The 19,571-nt window shown below is 50.3% G+C and overlaps 5 protein-coding genes across 5 annotated transcripts, besides 1 other annotated feature; 3 read left to right on the top strand and 2 right to left on the bottom strand.

Moving 5' to 3' along the window:
- Nucleotides 1–23: 23 nt before the first annotated feature.
- Nucleotides 24–1,154, top strand: CYME_CMF125C (probable RNA helicase RH2; the record flags this gene model as incomplete). Its single annotated transcript, XM_005535723.1, has 1 exon — nt 24–1,154. One exon carries the CDS (start codon nt 24–26, stop codon nt 1,152–1,154), a length of 1,131 nt encoding a protein of 376 aa, XP_005535780.1.
- A 448-nt stretch (nt 1,155–1,602) lies between these two features.
- Nucleotides 1,603–1,888: a sequence feature (possible transcribed region).
- Nucleotides 1,889–4,986: 3,098 nt separating this feature from the next.
- On the top strand, nt 4,987–8,652 carry CYME_CMF124C (hypothetical protein, conserved; the record flags this gene model as incomplete). Its single annotated transcript, XM_005535722.1, has 1 exon — nt 4,987–8,652. One exon carries the CDS (start codon nt 4,987–4,989, stop codon nt 8,650–8,652), a length of 3,666 nt encoding a protein of 1,221 aa, XP_005535779.1.
- Nucleotides 8,653–9,261: 609 nt separating this feature from the next.
- Nucleotides 9,262–9,927, bottom strand: CYME_CMF123C (similar to maleylacetoacetate isomerase; the record flags this gene model as incomplete). Its single annotated transcript, XM_005535721.1, has 1 exon — nt 9,262–9,927. The coding sequence occupies one exon, from the start codon at nt 9,925–9,927 to the stop codon at nt 9,262–9,264; it is 666 nt and encodes a 221-aa protein (XP_005535778.1).
- A 2,788-nt stretch (nt 9,928–12,715) lies between these two features.
- CYME_CMF122C (similar to nitrogen fixation associated protein HesB) lies at nt 12,716–13,210 on the bottom strand (the record flags this gene model as incomplete). Its single annotated transcript, XM_005535720.1, has 1 exon — nt 12,716–13,210. One exon carries the CDS (start codon nt 13,208–13,210, stop codon nt 12,716–12,718), a length of 495 nt encoding a protein of 164 aa, XP_005535777.1.
- A 117-nt stretch (nt 13,211–13,327) lies between these two features.
- Nucleotides 13,328–17,176, top strand: CYME_CMF121C (alpha-xylosidase; the record flags this gene model as incomplete). Its single annotated transcript, XM_005535719.1, has 1 exon — nt 13,328–17,176. One exon carries the CDS (start codon nt 13,328–13,330, stop codon nt 17,174–17,176), a length of 3,849 nt encoding a protein of 1,282 aa, XP_005535776.1.
- Nucleotides 17,177–19,571: the final 2,395 nt, after the last annotated feature.

The raw sequence follows: 19,571 nt of genomic DNA, 5'->3' as shown, positions 1-19,571 counted from the left end.
ATTTGCCTCCGCAGTCTGCTGACATGCAGCAATCTTTTCTTGATTTCGGCTTAAAACCAGCAGTTCAGTGTGGCCTACTACGGTGCTCCTTTTTTATTCCTTCAGGAATCCAGGCCAAAGCCCTTCCTTTTATCATAAAAGAAGAGAATATTATATTGCAGGATCACAGCGGAAGCGGGAAAACCACACTGCTGGCCATAGCAGTAAACCACGTTGTGAACCCAGCAGAAAACTGCCTCCAAGCTGTTCTGCTTTCACCGACTAAAGAGCTTGCGCAGCAAACAGCAGTTTTGATCGAGCGTATTGGTTCTAAATACGTGTGCCTGCGTTGCTCGGTATGCCATGGTGCAGTCCAGGTCAAAGGAGCCGCGCACGTATGGAGCGGCACACCTGGGAAAATTCTGCAACAGTTCTCAAATACAGGAACGATGAGTGCTAACACGGTGCGCTTGCTGGTCATAGATGAAATTGACGAGATGCTTTCGGCTGGCCTTGAGAAACAAGTGTCCCGTATTTGCAGAATAATGCCAGAAACTTGTCAAGTCGTTGTCGTATCTGCAACTGCATCAATGTCAGGTATGGAGAGTCTGCATGATTTCCTTCGAAGGGACATGCACTTCATTACAACAGGCAGCACGGAAGCATACTGGCACGCTGGCATTCAGCACTATCGTGTTGAAGTTCCTGAAGAAAAATGGAAGCTCAGTGCAGTCTTCGATATTTTTTCACGATACCTGGTCAGATCTCAGTGCATAATATTCACGAACGAGTCGAAGAAAGCAGATTGGTTAGAGAAGAAAATCTCACTCCGTGGCTTTGAAGTTCAGGGCATTCATGGGGGAAAGCCTCAGGACAAGCGGGTCGCAGCGATTGATAAGTTTCGTTCGGGAACGACGAACGTTCTCGTGGCAACTGATGTTGCAAGCAGGGGCTTGGATATTCCTGGGGTTGTACTCGTCATCAACTTCGATGTGCCGTTGAAACCGAGCATCTATGTGCACCGAGTCGGAAGGTGTGGAAGATTTGGCCGAAGGGGCATTGGAATCACTATTATCACCAAGGAAAACAAACTTCAATTACAGCAAATCGAACAGTTCTTGAAGATTCGAATCCGTAGTCTCCCGGCCGAGCTCGTTGAAAAGAATCCACTGTAAATAAAAGACTTTTTCCGGAGCTCCGCCGGACCTGCGTCGGCGATCCATAGGAAAAATTGTAAAGGTTTCAATGACTTTTTCGTATTCCTCTGGGGAACCTGTAACGCTAAGTTCGATCAGAAATCCCATTAGCAGCGCCCACAATTTGTCGGCAGCGCACTCGAGGAAATTCGAAGATCCGCATCAAAATGCCTTGCCGTCTGCAGATTAAAATCCAGCGAGCTTTCTAATTTTTGACCACATGAAGCGATTCATCTCGGTCTATTTTATCATATCCGTAAACAATGTCGGAAATTGCGCAACCAATATAACTTGCCTCACTATGATATCTGGAAATATCGAGTCTTTGGCTATATTAGTACTAGGCTCTTGTCCAACATCTCAATCAGCTTGGTACAAAGAAGGACTATTTGACGCGCAACTCGGTAAGCTCTATGTTGGATGCTTCAAGCCATTCATATTGAATGGATTTGAAATTTAGTCTTTCTAGCGTTAACGTGAGGATTGCGCGTTATCTGTTTGGCGTGTAGCAGGCCATAACAAAAACAGAAATCGATACCTTTCTGTTTAGAAGTATGGACGTTAGGTTCACAACGGAGGAGTTCGAAGGTTCCGTCTTCTGCTTTCAGTCAGTGAGTATCGGACCAGAAACTTTGTGGCTTTGGCTTGGAAGAGACATTCGTTCCGGAGAAGCTTCCAGGCTTGCTTTGAGTTCGACAGCGTTGCAACTATTCTCAGGTGACAGAAGAAACGCGAATACTATAATAGAACCCACGCTGCTTCTGCCTCAGCTGGACTACTCCCTGTGCAGTGATGCTTCTCGCAGGCTAGCAAAACGCTTAGGTGCACTTCTTCAGCGAAATATATATTTAAGCGTATCTGTTGGTGCAGACTGGCTAGCAAACTTGTTCGAAGAGTCCGACGTTCCAAATAACTCACAGAACGGCCACGTGCTTAATCACACTACTTCGGGCGGACGCGAAAGAGCACTTCCGGGAAGTCGTTTCGAGATTTTCGTCATCGAAAGCTTCTCGAAACTCCTTTCATGACGACGCAGAGCTCTACAGGAGTAAAAGCTCTATTCCGCTTCGCGTCGCGTCCTATGACGCTTGTACTCATGGCGCAACAGCTTTACGGAAATCAGTTCATGTCTAACTGCAACTCACGAGCGAGCTCAGCCAGTTCAGAATATAGGAAATGAGACAATAGCCAGTTTTGTTTGCTTGAAAAGTGAGGATATTGCTACATGCTCCAGATAGATGCAGTTTCGCGATGTATCCGCCACTAGAAGATGCCCGAGAAACGAAAGACTCGATAGATAACGCATACCCTTGGCGAGTTTCGTACAGTCTAGACGAGTCCGATTTTTGTTCGAGCATAGCCCCCGTCGCACGTTGAAAAGCAACTTAAATATATTCTTCGCTCAGAACCGCTTTTGTTGAATGCCGAATGCCCTCGGCTCCTGAAGAACTTGAACTCGAAGATGTTTCAGCGTGAGACATTCTCGAATATCCCTCATTAGCTTCGCTAGGACAACTCGATTGTGACACAATGAGCGATCGATGTGATTAGACGTGTGGGCCGAGCTTCCAGAATATCTTTTACCCTATTAGTAATATTTAATTTCGTAATAGATTCTCACCTGTTACAAAGATTGAAAGAATCGGTGATCTTTTGAGAGTGCAAAAGTGTTCGGAGAGGAGCTGAAATGATCTTGGTTTTGCTGTGGCCGGAAATTTTGCTAGCAGCAAGGCATCGTGCTCCGACCACAGAGCACTGTGCATCGCTTGGCAAAGAATCCACCGAGTTCCCCCTTTGCGAACTCGGAGCTACCTCTTAAAGACTTTGACCTCAATCGTGCCCCGCCCCAATGTGTGTTGAAAAAAATGCTTTTTCGCGGTTTAAAGCATGGGCCTTCAAAGTGCTCACTTTGAGAATTATAAAGCCAGGTGGGAGGTATGGACAGTGAGGTCGAGAATTCTGGAGTCCCCTCCTTCCCGGATTCGACAAAAAACGAAAACAGTGCTTCCGTCGCTGATCATCGAGCGAAGCAGGGCAAGTGACGAGGCAAATAAGAGGAGAAGAGATAGACGAAAGAAGGTGCTTGCCTGACGGAATGATGACGAGACTGTTTTCGGACAGAAGGCACGAATATGCGCAATCTTTGCATTGGCTCGTTTCATCAACGGCAATAAACGCGAGGAGTTCGTGAACCGAGACATCAGCGCCGCGTCAATATCAGATGATTTTCGGTGCTGAAGACGAGACCCGCAGAGCTGACGCGATCCCGCTTCAAGGGGCAACCTCTCAGGCTCGAGGTGCGCTTGGGAAAAAACTGGAACTTATAGCAGGCGGCCGATGGAAAAAGGGCTTGGAGGCGTCTGCGACAGGGTGTTTATTTGAATTCTTTGCTCGTAGAACGCTTTTTGGTTTTATTCAACACAGAACTCTTGCTCTGAATACTTTGGCTTTTTCCGTCTTTCCACATCTAATGTCCGTAGTCGAAGGATGTTGATAGCAGCGTTTAATTACCGATTTCGAAGCTAGCGGCTTTCGCCGATGCGCTTCACGCACAAGCGGGAATGGCGATCTCTGCTTCGCTGGCCTTGTTCATATTCCGCGAACACACCCTCGATGCGCCTTTCGCAGCGATGATTGATGTCTGCGGTGAGGTTATCCCACAGATTCACCACAGCTTTCGTCAGAGCACCGCCCCGCAGAGCATCAAGGCTGGCTTCATTGTTCCGTATTTGCTCTTGAGGGGTGCATGAGGATTGCCTCAACGCTCCCTCTGTTTCCAGGCCCGATAGCGTACTTTACGAGCACGCGCTTCTTCTGGGCGATGCTCTCCGCAGGAACTCTCTTGGCCGCAGACGCAAACGCGCGATTTCACACTCGGAAAAGTATTCTAGGAGCGCGACGTCACCCTAAATGAAACGAAAACCGGAATGAAAATAGAGCGCAGATAAGTCGAAAAATATCTATCTGTATACGTTTCCTTCATGCAAACGCTGTCGCTATCTCCACTGAAAACGATTGCCGCGATGACCCAAGTCCGAGTCAATGGCGCTTTTTTATTCAAACAGAAGGGACGGTAGCCTCTGGAAGCACATCCTGTGATTGTTGTCATGTTGCCGTCGAATTCCGTGGCGTTAAGGGCCAAAAAGGGCGTAAGATTTCGTCTTTCATTTGAAATGGATTATTGACATAACAAATGCAGTGAAGGTTCGGCACGAATTTGCGAACAACTTCTCATGGGGCGTCGTCGAGTCTCTGTTTCCTCATAAATTCAGCGTTCACATTTGCAGCGCCCGCGAGTTGTCATAGGGACAGAATGATCGAAAACTTGAAGAATGCGTGATTTGAGCGTCCTACGCTTACGGATCAGAGAAACTAGAGACTTATGCTTATGTTTTGAACAGGGATATCTATTATTCTGGAAACTCCTATTCGAGTGCGTCCCAAATCATCTTGTTCCCTGTAGCGCAACGAAATCCACCGCAAATATGTTGAAGAAGCCATTCCGAAAAGACCACAAAGAATCTTAATACATTCGCATAAACCTCTACACCTACATTGCTGCATTTGGAATTTAGAGGCTGCTCTTCTAAAAATATTCTGAGCAAAACCAAAAGGCAGGAACAAAACGAACTCTGCAGTGTCCCATTAAAGTCGGAGATGGGTGTAGCGGCCATATACCACTTTAATCCATGGGATTCAAGCGCCACCGGTGCCGTTAACCAAACATAGTCAAACTGTTCCTAGCAAAGCTATAGAATACGTTGTTGTGCTCCTTCATGAAGTGAATTATTTCTTGAAATTCGAGCACCTAATGTTGTCCGAATCTCTGCAGAGCTTTCTCAAGCTCCGCACAGCGCCCTTGGTTCTGGTCGCTGCAACGCCAGGCGTGGAAACTCTGCTTGAGAGGCTTTTCGCCGAGCTGTTTCAGAGAAATGAGCTTGTCGATGCGCGTTCATTGGGCAGTGTTTCTATTGCTGAGCTTGCAGTTCAGGCTGCACCGCGAATCTTTGGTGTCTCCTTGACGGAAACCGATAAACAAACGAATCTCTCGAAGGCAGGGTCGGAAGACTCGAGGGCAACGCCGACACCGTTTCTTCGCTTTCTAAGTGTTCATGACGCTGTGCAGTACTTAAATTTGAGGGAAGACGACCCTTCCTCCGAGTCTCATAACGCGCTTGCTTGGAACAGCCCCATTTCCTCCGGTGCTCTGCCGCCTCGAGATGTACTTCGGTGCTGGCAAGCGGCGTTGCGAAAGCAAAAACGCGAGCAGCTGTCTCTGGGCAATGCGTCATCGTTGATCCTCAGTGTACTGAGTCTAGCGCCATTTGGATTACCGCACTTCATTTTTGATCATCCCATCGCCCAGGTCGTGTTTGCGAGCGTGAATGACTCCGAAGATGACATTTTAAATTGTCTTCTTCGTGACGATGCTTCGGGTTGTCGCTTTCATACAGGTACGCTGGATTCACGACGACCTCTATTCATTTTGGAAATTTCTGCGGAATCATCAGCCGGTAGCGATGGCATGAAGCGGACTGAAATAGAGTTCAGCACTCAAGATGGATCACGGGGCACCCGAATTATGGTGGATGCTGCAGAATGGTCGAGATCTGCGGATCTTCGTGAATATATTTCACTTTATTTCGGGCGATGGATTCATTCGATTATTCAGAGTGAAATCGAGTCACGCGTGGATCAAAGAGATCGCGCGGGAAGAATCGTCCGCAACCAGTTCAGAGCCTGGTTCTCTTCCGGACAGTCAAAGACTCGCGAAGGGGTCATCCCTGGTCATCGACTGGGACTTAGTCCCCGCGTTATGCCTTATATCTATTTATGGAATTCGGCTGAAATGAGAGCTTTTTTCTTAGGGTATATGCTCGTTGCTCAGGAGAAATATTCAGAGGCGCTAGCCGTCTTTCGAATGCTCTCATCGGATTTCAGGGCCGATCACAGTTTGATATATTCAGCGGCTGCTTCTGAATGCCAAGCGATCGCGCTTATCCTCAAAGGTTCCAACGAAAGTTTGGAAGTAATGGAACTCTTACAACATGCAACGGAAAACTACCGAAATGCTGGAAGGTTTCTAGATGCGGTAAGAACGCTTACTCTGTTGGCAACCACCTGCATCGAATACAATAATCTATCACGTGCGGCGGATTTGCTTCTAGAAGAAAGTCTACCCGAAATAGACTGGTTGCGCAAAGCTCCAAATGCACTGGGACGTTTGCGCAAATTGTGTACAGCTGCCTGCTTGGAGCTCGCTGGAGAATGCTTCAGAGTCCTGCGACGACCGCGACGCCATCGTACATGTCAGATGTGCCTCTCTATGGCGGCGGAGTGTTTCACCGCTGCGAAATTTTTTGACGAGGGGCATAGATTGTTCGCCCGGATTTGCGATCACTTGGCAAAAAAATCTTGGTCCTGGATAGAAGCGTACGTGAATCTTTGCACTGGACGCACCGCGTGGATGTGCGGAAACATTTCCGATGCATACCAACGTTACACAGCCTTTCTCTCGGATTTGAAGCCCTCAAGGGTTGACGATATCGCTGTCCTTCGGGAAACCGTGTTAGTCGCATCGGCTCTCGGTGAAGCAACTCGAGCATCTAGCTGTCGTTTCCCGCTTCTTGATCATCGAAGCATCGTTTTTGCGGAGGAAAACCGCATTCTCGAGTCTCCACAATTGAGTGAGTGGAAGGCAATGTGGGGAGCACTGGATGCATTCCGCGAAGCACAGCGCACATTGGAAGCGGCTGGAGCCAGTATTGATCAACAGCATTGGGATGCAGAGCTCACTTCTCTCGATACTGTGATGGATTTGCTTGGCGGACAGGAGCGCCACGTCCACGGCATGCTCCGGGTCTCCGCTGGAGAAAAAATTGTCGTAACGTGTCGGCTGGAGAATCCGCTGCGAGCGCCAATCGAGCTGGACGATATCATACTCCGAATGCGTAGAGTTTCTATGAATCATTTACTGCGTGAATCTGGATCTTCAGCGAGACTTTGTGTGCCAGTAGAGACCGCAGAGACCGTCCGCATCTCACACAACAGTGACGGGCTTCTACGTGGCGTATTTGCAATATCAGAGAGCGGGGCATTCGAGGTCGAGGGCATCAGCTGGAGGGTGCATTCGCCTCTCTTCGAGCCTAGTCTAATATGCTACGCGTTTTACGAGCTTAATGAATCGCCAAAAGCCATGAATTCAAAGGATTTGAGGAAAGGTTTGGGGGCATCTTCACGCGAATCGTGCGGTCACCTAGCAGTTGAGGTTGGTCCGCCTGCACCTCTTCTTACTTTGAACACTCCGCTGATTCCGAAAACTGTGATGAACGGCGAGATTTGGCACACAAGCATAACGCTTGCGAATTCTTCACTGGTGGATATTCACAACATATCTCTGAGCTGGAGCCCAGAGTCTGACCTGTCGATGCGCGTCATGCAGTGCACGTCATCAAGCACGGAGGTCACTGTACAGCATGGTCGCCGCGTGGTTTCAGTTCGATGCACGTTGCAGCATGGCGACTCCCTCGAATTCAAGGTTGCGCTCTGGTGTCGTCACCATATATCCGAACGGAGTATGGACTTGAGGATAGCTCCACGTTTTCTTCGACTTCTGATTTTTTCGACCTCTGAAACACCAACGGCTCGCAGGTCAAAGCTGTTGCCTGTCAGAATTGGGGTCCTTGCTGAAGACTCGGTTAGCGTTCTACCATGCCACCTTGAGCACTTAGCTTTGGAGACGACCAGCCCAAGTTCCATCACAGGACAAGGATCCGCTGTTTCTTATGGAAACTGTGATGGTACCATTATCGGGCTACAGATTCAAAACGTCAATCCAAACGGAATGACACTAGAAATTCAACATCTGCACGCTTGCCATCGAGGACAGTATCTTTGGTACGAGCCATTGTTCACTTTCGCATCTCCGAAACTTGCACTGCAGCAGTATGACAAGGCAAATCTGCTGCTACATTCAAAACCTGAGACGAGCCACAGCGGTGATGATCCGGAGCTCTTGAGCTTCGTCTCCGGTACAGATTTCGAGGTATTCCTTCCTGAAATATTCCCAAGTGAGCCGGGAACAACGAGAAAACCTTTTGATCTCGACGACTTGTTTGTGTGCCTCTTCTGGCGCACCCTAGATAACGGAGATGGAGGGCAACGCACTGGCTTGACTGCGCTGAATATTACGGCCGCGCAGCGGCCTCCGCAAACCAACGATTATGTCCAGAAGGAAGAATCTCTCCTGCTCGCCGCGGATACTCTAGCGATCGTTCCTTGCGAGCATGGTGTGCGCGGCGAGGTTCTGGTTCCCAAGAACAACGCTTATAGTTCGCTCGCATGTGTCGATACATCGAAAATACCGTCAGACTTTGCAGTCTGGAGCGGACACATCTTCAAGTCAGTTGCGCTGCGAAAGTTTGCGTCAGATGCTCAGCTGGATGTATTCCTTATCTCTCGCGACCCTAAGAGGTAAACAGAGACTATGCGCGAGAAACAGAAACCGCAGTTTATACGACCGTAAAGCCGTCCGGCAGCTTGTGCAGCACTGCGAATGAGATCGACACTGCTGAGGCCGCAGGCGGGTGAAGCGGTTGCTCTAGGAGATCTCTGGAAGTTCTCGGCGAGGTGGTGGGCACCCTTTGGTATGTGAGCATTTCCAAGATATGGCTATCATTTGGCCGCGTTGGCGTGCAAGAAGACGCCTACGATCCTTTGAAAGAGTCGAAGCGGCCGAAACTCGTGCTAAAGGTTCGCTTTTTGAAAAGCCTTATCGCAATCTTTGTCCCCACCAGCAGTGTAGTGCGCAAACCGTTCCTCCTTATACGTTAACATGCCTTTCCGTCACTCAAGTTACCGCAGTAGCATCGGTCCGCCGCATAGCAGGCTTGGGTTACAAAGGGAAGACGCTCCGCAAGACGCATGGAGAGGTCGTTGCGGAGCTGAATTTTTCACGTGAAGCAGATGTATTTGGTTCTTGTTGTCACAAGGCAGCTCCTTTGTCCTTTGCCCGGTAGACACACGCTCTGCCTCCAGCTATTCGGACAGTTTCGATAAATCGAGTAAAATGAGTTTGACGGCGCGATTAAGCGAGATGTTCTTCTGCGTCCGGCTGTCGTGATGGATGCGCAGCAGCGAACTCCGGCAGTTCTATCAAAGTATGGTATATTTTTCGCAATGTGGGGAACTCCTCCATGTTGACGCCGAAACGCTCAGCATGACCGATCTGTGGTACAAGAAACGCGTCAGCGAGTGTCAGCTGTTTCCCGAAACTGTACGGCCCTTGCCCTACAGAGTGTTGCAATATCGTCTCTAGTTGGATCAGCCCCTTATGGATCCAATGCTTCGACCACTCTGTTCTGGCGGCGTCACCGAATTTTGAGCTAAGGTAGTCAAGTACTGCACTATTATGGAGCGGCTGTATGCCAGAGTTCACAATCTCCACAACGCGCCTGACTTGAGCACGTTGAGCGGGGTCCTCAGGCAGAAGCTTCACACCCCCAGTTACTGCTTCCTCGAGATATTCGCAAATTGCAACGGACTGCGTGAGTACGTGACCATCAATCAAAAGCGTAGGCACTTGGCCTCCAGGGTTCAAGCGCAGAAACTCTGCAGGCGGTTGCTCGCCCTGCGAGAGCTTCAGAAGGTTTATAGGGCGGTACTCGTAGTCCACCTTTTTCAGGTTTAGTACAATGCGCACTCGGTATGAAGATGATGACCTCCAATATGAATAGAGTACAGCGCGCTCCATCCTTCACACCGAAGTTGGAGTCCCCACGCGTAAACAGTGCCTAAGACTGAGAATCCTCCTTGCCGCTGTGCAATACGATTCTATTTTTCCTCGCTGTGTCCAATCGAATGCTTTCTTGCAGTATAGAGCAGAAGATCTACATCACTATGCAATATACCCTATAGCTCATGGATTAATTTCCTGTAGGATATATTCTTAACTAAACAGCGCATAGAGGCCAGCATTCCTCGTTCAGTTCGGAAGAACCACTGTACTGAGATTGTTCAAGAACACTGAAGGAAACAATTATTTGCGCCCAGTGCCAAATCCGATATTTTTAGAGCGTCTTTTCGGCAAATGGTAGAAAACGACTTGTCGATCACCACGCAGAAAGCAAAAGCGACGTTAGTAGCCACCACTGGCGTCTCTGTTTACCAACAGCTTGTGGTGAACTCGAAGCGAGCAAGGGTATCAATTGTTCTAACAGTTGAGATTCACATGGCGGCCTGAGTTTCACTCGAAGAGAAGGCTCATAGAACAACAACACCCTCTAAAACGAATCGTTGAAGACATTCACCCGACGTCTTTCGACGTTCCTCCAGTGGACAACATGGTGTTCCACTTTTACCCTTGCGTTCGAGCTTTTGCAGAATCTCTCGGAGGGTTGAAGTGTATTTCATTCCTCCGTACGCTTCGTGTTTGAACCGCATCGAAGGAGTGTTTTCTATCGAGATAAATTATGATCGCTCTACTGTGTGAATCGCTGAAGCGTTCAGCACCCGGCGACATGGGAGGACATTTTGTCTTTCTTCGCAAGTCCGTCTCCGTCTGGGCAGGTCCTTGCCTATGAGCATAACGAAGTGCGTTCATTTTGAAGAAATATAAAATCCGCCGGATAGGAATGAACATGGAATTCGAGGATCCAGGAGGCCTGTCATCGTCGGTTGCTGGGAAAGAACGAAAAAACCTCCTCTCGCCGACCATCGAGCGATGAAGAGGAAGTGACGAAAAAGCTGAAGAAGAAGGAGGTAGACGAGAAAAGTATATGCCCGAGGGAACTATAACGACACACTGGTGGCACGGAGGGCAGGAGTTCGAGGAATCCTCGCATTGATGCATTCCAATAACGTCAATGCATGCAAGCAGTTTGTAGGCCGCGAGTTTAACGCTGCTTTGAATACCAGACCATGTGCGGTGCTGGAGACGAGACCCTGTTTCTGGTGCGATACCATTTTAAACGGGCAGCTCTACCCGATAGCATCGGCAAAGGCTCGAATGCAGGAAGGATGCTGAGACATCACAATTTCCGGTGGAGGGTCGTCGCGAGACGTTAGAGAACTTTCTCCAACGATTTGACGAACTGGTTGGTGCTGTTGTATGAGCCTCCTCTGTGAGCGAAACCGAGGCCGCAAAATGAATATACTGCAGCTAGAAAAGATGAACATGTCGTCGTTCTCCACGAGCTCGATCGTACATGCAATGGGCTCACTCTCCGCGAAAACTCACATAGGCAGCGACAGTCTCGTCGGAAGCAATTCTCATTAACTGAAAGAACAAATCGACGTCCATGTGCTTCGTGCTGATCGCTAAGTTTTCAGAACGGTGTCGTTGCGTTTTCAATCGAAGATAGTCGTGCGTGAATTAGGACTCTTTTCGGCGACTGCACCCCAGTGTTTTCAGGACCACACGAACAAGCTGGTGAGAAGCATCGACTCCCGTGGTGGCTACCATCGTGGCAGCTGCTAACCGTAAGTTGATCGACCGGTCGCTTTCTACCATGGACCGCAAGCAGTCTTTGAGGACATCGGTTTTTGGCACAGCATGTATATCTTTGTTTCTTTCAGTGTTCCTCTACCATCTGAGTACTCTGGTATGACGGACCTGAACGAGCAATGCAGTCCTCCATGCACTTTTCCGGAAGAATATGTCTCACAGGCAAATCGTTTGTGATCTGTACGGTACACTTCACAGACATTTAGATCTCTTGCTATAAACCGCTGCCGGGTGTTACCGGATTGAGTTGAAAGACGCTATGAGCTTCGCCGAGCGCCCTTATCCATGTTGCAGCGATGTCTGCAGCGTTGCAGTGGCTCCGATTGCAGGCGAACGCGCTTGAGCGACGCCGCTACGTCATAGCAAATGCTGCGACCCCTGAACAGTACTAATGTGGAGCAAAGGTGCTATGCGCCAGCTTCATTAGCTTTCTGTATATGCGCAAGCATGGTTCCATGGTATTATGGACAAATTTACAACAGCATACAAAATGGGCCTGCAAAGCAGAACAGGGAACTACGCAGACTGGAGGGCTTTCCTTGCTTGTAGGTGTTCTCCTCCAACAGACGAATGCGAGTCCTAGTTCTACTGGATCAACGTGTGGACCCTTCTAAAAGTCTTCCTTTTGAAAGCAAGGATAGCAAAAAGCCCGTGCGAGTGAATCTGTCAGGTGCCTCAATGGTACCCAGCCTTGTTGACCTCAGCGCTTGATGGCCAACGCAGGCGCTCAGCCCTTTCGTCGAAATTGAATATGCTTATCAAGAGTTCTTCTAAGACTCTATGCTGTCTCAGCGCATAATTTGCAATCGGAAAGAAGCTGGTTGTGGGTCAGAGCGATTTGGTTGACGACAACTTCGACGATTGAAGGGACCCCATTGCCATAAGCCAAAGCAGCTGCGTCGCAACATCCATGTAGAGCTGAAGACTTCAATAGCCGACACGCGGGATACGTACAGCGACTATGAAGACGGCTCATGCCACGTCGCATGGAAGTTCAGCGACTCGATTGTTTCGAACGATATTTTCCTGAAACACGTTAAAAACGGGGCGCAAAGCTTGTTCCGCAGCTGCAGTTTGCTTCGGCGTTAGGATTCCCCTCTACCTTGAATGCTGACCGTATGAGCTCATCTTCATAGTCGATTGTTGCGCCAGAAAGCAACGGAGCACTGATCGCGTCCACATAAACGCGAACGCCGTCTTTCTCGAAAACAACGTCCTCCGCTGCGGGTCCACTGTGTTCAAGCTTAAACTCGTACTGGAAACCTGCACAGCCCCCGCTGTTGACTGTAACCCGCAGCGCAAAAGGCAAGTGCTTCGGTGCACGCGTGGCAAGTTCCCTCAATCGCCTCACGCACTCTTCTGTGACTGAAAGAGAGAAGCCTCCGGCGCCTCGCATGGTTTCAGTCCCCGATGCAGCAGACTCTTTAGCAAAACTTCCTGTGGACAGCAACCGTTTGAAACTGGCCGCGGAGACTTTCTGCTCCGGTACACGAGATGCTGCTTGCCACAAGCATCTCAGATGCAGCAGCATTGTCGTGTAACCCCTTCGCAGCGCCCCAGCAAAGAGGAGCAGCTCTAAGGAATCGAAGATGTTCCACTGCGCCTGTTCGCAGTCGACGTCAATGCGCTTAGCCACTTTCGTTGCATCATGTTTTCCTCGGAACAGGGTTTGAACGGTGACTCCAAAATCTCTAAAGAGGATTGTAGGTACAGCTACAATATTGGAAGTTATGGAGACACCCCAAGACAGCAGTCAACGCCTCCTTTAAGCCCTGCTGGTTTGACGGGCTCCCTGGGTGCGCTCTCTCAACGATCGCATCGTAGGCGTCGGGGTATCTTGGGACTGCCCGCTGTGAGCTCGCTCCCAAACGCTGCCGCCGATGAACCAGCTAGAGCTAGTACGGGAACAGCGGCTTTCGCGGTTGCCCCCTGTAATGAAACTGCGGAGGCAGCAGGGCTATTGAGTGTGCCGCTGCACTTGCTGCAGCCTTCTTCGAGCTCCGCACTCTGCCTCGCGCGCTGGGGCTCGCCCCTGGCTCCGAAAGAGAGGATCGTCAGTGGGAAGTGGATTGATCCGAATCGGATCAGCGAATTTCAAGCTCGATTTACAGTTTTAAACGAATATGCAGTGCGTTGCGAGTGTGTACCGCTCAATCCGCCGCACAATCGCTTCGAGGATCGCCCGACGATGAGGTTTTGGCGGCGCGATCTTGGGCAGGAGTTTGAAATGAGCGTTCGTCGAAGGCAAGATGGCCTGCTCCTGATCAGAACCAAAGTCTTCACGCTGTTATACGATCCCGCGAAGTCTCATGGTGCTTTCGAGAATGGAGCCCTGCGGATCATCCTCAATGACATTGGTCCGATTGCGGGCCTGCAAAGCGATTTCAACCTTGCTGGTTGGATAACGCAGCCCGTTGGTGAGGTGAATCCATTTGAGTTTGTCTTCGGAATCTCCGATCCCAGCATTGGTAACTGTGGCGGTACATGCCGGACACTGGATGGGGCAAACGGGTGGGCGTACGATAAGCGCTCCCAACGGGAGTACCACTTTGGCAGGTATGTCGATCTTGGGAACGGCATCATTTCGAGACGAGGTTGGGCGATTGTTGACGACTCGACATCACCTATCTTCGATGCTCATGGCTGGATCTGTGAGCGAGCGCGAGATCCGAGATCAGTGGATCTCTATGTATTTGCGTATGGCGACCAGTACTCCCGTGCACTGCAGACGTTCACCAGCATCGCAGGAAAAGTTCCACTCCTGCCGCGATATGCTCTCGGCAACTGGTGGTCTCGCTGGTGGCCTTACTCCCAATCGGAGATTATCCAGTGGGTCAATGAATGGAAAAATGGTCGAAACATTCCACTGTCCGTGTGCATACTGGATATGGATTGGCACTTGCCCGGTTGGACCGGTTACACTTGGAATCCAGAGCTGTTCCCAGACCCGCTCGAGGCACTCAGGGCCCTGAAACAATTGGGTGTTCGGATCGGGTTAAATGTTCACCCCGCTGATGGAGTCCATGCTCATGAATCAATGTATACGGCAATGGCCACTGCGCTCGGCGTCGATGCTTCCAGTGGAACACCGCTGTACCTGAACGTCGCCTCGCCATCTTTCATGAAGGCCTACTTTGAGTTCCTGCATAATCCACATGAACGAATAGGCGTGGATTTTTGGTGGATCGATTGGCAGCAAGGAACGCAGTCAGGCGTCGCTGGCCTGGACCCGCTCATATACCTGAATCATCTGCACTGCCTGGACTCTGCACGAGAATTTGGGCGTGCTGAGCCCCGAGCACTGATCCTTTCTCGATACGGAGGTCTCGGGAACCATCGTTACCCGGTGGGATTCTCCGGTGATACGCACAGCACCTGGGAATCACTAGCGGTGCAACCAGTGATCACTGCAACAGCAGCGAATGTGGGGTTCTTCTTCTGGTCTCATGATATAGGCGGGTTTATGGGAGGTGTTCAGCCGGATGGCGAGCTTTACGTTCGCTGGGTCCAGCTGGGCGTATATTCACCGATTCTTCGCCTCCATGGCCACAAGTCAGAATTCATACGACGCTGGCCGTGGTCTTACGAGAAAACGTATGCTGTGGCGGCGACGGCAGCGCTGCGTTACCGCCATCGCCTCATCCCCTATATATACTCGCAGTGCGTCAAGGCCTCGCTCAAAAGCACCCCACTTTGCCGTCCATTGTATTACCAGTATCCGACGCAGAATCCGCTCGCGTACACTGCGTGCTGTACGCAGTACTTTTTCGGGGATGAGCTGCTGGTGGCGCCTTTCCTCGAACCGATCCTGCCCTCTGTGGGGTGCGCTCGCCGCGTCCTGTGGCTACCACCGGGAACTTGGCGCCACTTGCCATCCGGTGAGGCATACGCTGGCAATCGCTGGATATGCGTCTATGGCGGAGTCGACGATGTGCCTGTGTTCGCAGCATCCGGTGCGATCGTTCCTCTCGCATCCTCCCCGGGATGTCGAAGCGGCATAGCGAACGATTTTGCGGCCCTGATGGATGATCAGAATTTTGACGCGGATGCTGGACTGGAAAATCCCGAAATGTTCGATGTGACGGTTGTAGCGGGAGGCGAACACACCTTCCAGATGATTGAGGACGACGGCAGCGGCGGCGATGATCCTTTGCGATGCGCACGTGTAACCTGCTTTAGCACAGATTTTCAAGTTGTCGACTCGAATCCAGGGTCCAGGAAGGCGGCCTGTGAGACACTCACCGTACAGATATGGAGTGACGCGGTCGGTCCAGACGCCGGACAGGATCCCGCGCGGAGCATCTGGAGCCCGATGCGGCAGTTCACGATCCATTTCGTTGGTGTAGTGGATCTGAATGCTCTGGCTCAACGTGGGGAGGCTGCAAACATTCGCGTCTCTGTGGATGACGGCCATGGGTACAGGGAGATTGTTGAAGGATACGAGACTTCGTATGATGCCTTCCGAGAGACATGGACCTGTGCGTTGCCGAAACTCGGTCTCGACACGCGGATCCGCATTGAGATATGCGGTGCTGCGCTGCTTTCTGCTCGAGATCGCAGGTCTGAAAAACTGAGGGATATTTTGCAGCGATTTCGCTTAGATTGCTGGTCCAAAATTTGTCTTGCAAGGGAGCTGCACTCATTCCTCGAAGGTATGAAGTCCATTCACGATATACTGAGGGAAGACTCGACGCTAACGGACTATGAATATGCGGGATATTTGAGCGAAGAGCAAATTCGAGCCTTGTATGAAATCGGGTTCGAATGTGGCGTCGAGTGGCTGCGGACCGGTTATCATCCGTTGTGGCCCCATCCAGCACCAGTGGTCGCTTGGAATCCACGGCGGAGTGTAGCGTTTGTTGCTCCGACATCAACGTCTCCTGAAATTCGCAGAGGGCGGTATCTTTCTGAGCGACGCGAGCTGCAGATGATCAACGAAGTGCTTGCTGAGGCGATCATGCGAGAGCAGCGCGCTTTGAGTCAAGCTTCGGATGGCGGGCGACTCAGTCGACCACCGCCGGTATCATCTGCCGAATCCGAAGGCTACTCGGACTCGTTACCACCGCGAATACCCTCACGCTCGTCCAACATCGGGCTCACAACCGGAAGCGTGCCGTCGGCGTTTGCCGCGAGATTGTCTGGGCTCCAGCCTGGTTCACCGATGCAGCTCGGTATACCGCTGTCTACGGGAACGTCGCCCGGTGGTTCGTTCACGAATAAGGCTGCTCAACTGAACATGTTCGCAGGTATCGGAGGCTTAGATTCGGAGAGGAAGCCTCCTGCACAGAGCGGCATTTTTCCCGATCCGGCGCTGGCTGGGTTTCGCGTGGTACGTGATCAAGAGCTTGTATTCCCAGCAGATCCGCTGGATGATTGGTCGTTAGAATATCACTACGGTCCGGATCTTGCAGTCCATATAGCTTCCAATGCCGCTCGAACCACACTTGCTGCTCTAGGTAGTAGTGTTAGCCGACATCAGGCAGAAGCAGAGTCATAGAAGCAATGCAAGACCTTTTCGTGAATGAGCAACACCTTCGTGTGCAACGGATGTTGCCGACCCTGCATCTGCCGCCGCGGTACCAAAGAACTTTCAGGATTAAAGGCGACTGTGCCACAGTCCGCAAGATTTTGAGCTTGACCAGGGGTGTGTTGTTTGGGCTGCGTTTTGAGGATCGATTTTCGTCGGTACTGAGCGAAAGTTCTGTTACCTTGGTCGTGATACAAATGTTATTGAAACAAATAATGCCTTACGGCCGTGCAGGGTAAATGCATATCCACTCGCAGACGCCTCTTAGACTTTTTCGATCGGCCAGTTGGTATCGGCTTCAGCTTCACCTTCTACGCTTCGAGCACCAGAGATCGCCACAACGTTCGCTCACGTCAGCTCTGGGGGTCTCGTCTTCAGCTCCACAAGGCGTCCGATATTGCCTGGAGGCATTGAAGTCTCGATTCACGAACCTCATGCGTGCAGAGCCGCTGGGTGAACTCATCAATACAAAGTTGCTAAAAATCATGACCTCTGTATCACTCGTCTCCTCATTGCTCTGAAGGGCAAACATCTTTTTCCGCCCATCTCCTCCATTCTTCCTCTTCTTCACTTGATCTTCTTTGCGTGGTGGTCGGGGAGAAGAGGATTTGTTCCGTTTTGTGTCGAAACCAGCGAAAACGCGCCTCCAGGAACCTCGACTTTCAAGTCAAAAACTTTACCTTGAATTTTATGTTTCTTCAAGTGAACGCTTTTCTCTATGACCTTCGAAGAGGACCTGCCCGGAAGGAGAGGGACTTGCGGAAGAAAGTTGACAAGTGACCCGACTCGTCACCGTGCTGAAAGCTTCAGCGATTCACCCTGTAGAGCGATCATTACGTCTCGCGGCTTAAAACACTCGTTCGATCGGGTAGAGCTACGATGAGAAAGGAGGAATGACAATCAGCTCCACCCCAATAGATTCGGCAAAAAGCTCAAACACAAGGGGAACGATGCAACACAACTCCGTTCCATAGAGCGATGTCGCCAGACGTTAGGGAAAAGTGTTTAGTGACTCGACGAATCTGTTGTTGCTATTGTTTGAGCCTCAATTATGTTTGAAACTGAGGCGACCGAATGAATACAGTGCAGCTAGAACAGGTGATAATGTCGTCGTTCTCTACCAGCTCAACCTTACGTACAACGGGCTCCCCGCTCCACGAATACCCATATACTTTCCGACCGTTTCATCAAAAGCAAGTCTCATCGACTGAAAAAATCCGACGTACCTGGTCTTCATGCGGATCGTGACTCCCTAGCTACGCTTTGGTTGCGATTTCCCTGAAAGATGCCCCTGGGCGAATTAGAACTCTTTTTTTTGCGACTGTATCCAAGTCTTTCCAGGACCATACGAACAAGCTGGTGATGAACAGAGACACCCGCGATGACTACTATTGTGGCTTTTGCTTTCCTTAAACTAATCAACGGGTCGTTCTCTGCAATGAACGGGCAAGGAGTGTTTGGGAGTATCGGCTTTTTTCGCAGGGCGCGTTTACTTCCTCCCTTACGTCTTCGTCGGCTATCTGAGTACTGTGATATACCTAGCCTAAAGGAGGAATGCGGTCCTCTTTGAACTGTTCAGGAACGAATAGATATCCTAGTAGCAATACGCCATTCATATGTACGGTGCATTGCATAGTGATTCAGATCTCAGGCTATAGAGCGCTGCCAGGGTGGGACAGGATTGATTTGAGGACCATAATATTCTGCAACCGGGTCAGAATAAAATGTAAAGGTTGCTCCTAGCCAAAACAGGAGTCCCCGTGAAAGTTTTGGTTTCTTCCCAGTGTCTTCAACAAGAGCGGCTGCGAACTTTTACCGCGACTGCTTCCTTTGCGTTTCTCATTTCCCATTTTCAGTAGCCAGTTAATTTTGTTTCTCCAGCTCCTTTGCCAGCAGTCGAAGGATTTCTATTGTTGCGCATACGCCACGATGAGACCGCTACCGACTGTTGTCATTGCAGCTCATGCACTTGAAGAAGTTGCGATCTTCGCCTCGTGTACCATAATCATTTTCTTCCTATTCGGCCTCGGTGCACCCTTCGCAGCGATGACACTCGGCTATGCTCAGGTATCCGATTCCTCCTCGAGCCTACTCTTCCAAAGGTCGCGCTGTGACACGTGAAAGCTTGCGTCGTCACTCGCTACATGCCCGCTATGGGTACAGAAGGCTCCCCTGGAAGCTCTTTACCATTTCCGCGTCCTGAGCTGTAACCTGGGATTGAGGGCTTCTTTTGGGAAATCTACTTTGTACAAGCGCTCGGCATGTTGCGTATGCGAACCCACACTGTTCGATTCTGTAGCAGATTTGTGGCATGCGCCGTTGTTCGTGACTGAACAAAACATTGGAAGGAATATCGATGCTGGTC

This window comes from Cyanidioschyzon merolae, chromosome 6 (genome assembly GCF_000091205.1).
Source record: "Cyanidioschyzon merolae strain 10D DNA, chromosome 6, complete genome".
NCBI classification, from domain to species: domain Eukaryota; phylum Rhodophyta; class Bangiophyceae; order Cyanidiales; family Cyanidiaceae; genus Cyanidioschyzon; species Cyanidioschyzon merolae.
Note: the sequence above shows the minus strand (reverse complement) of the source record. Positions and strands in the feature narration are given on the sequence as shown.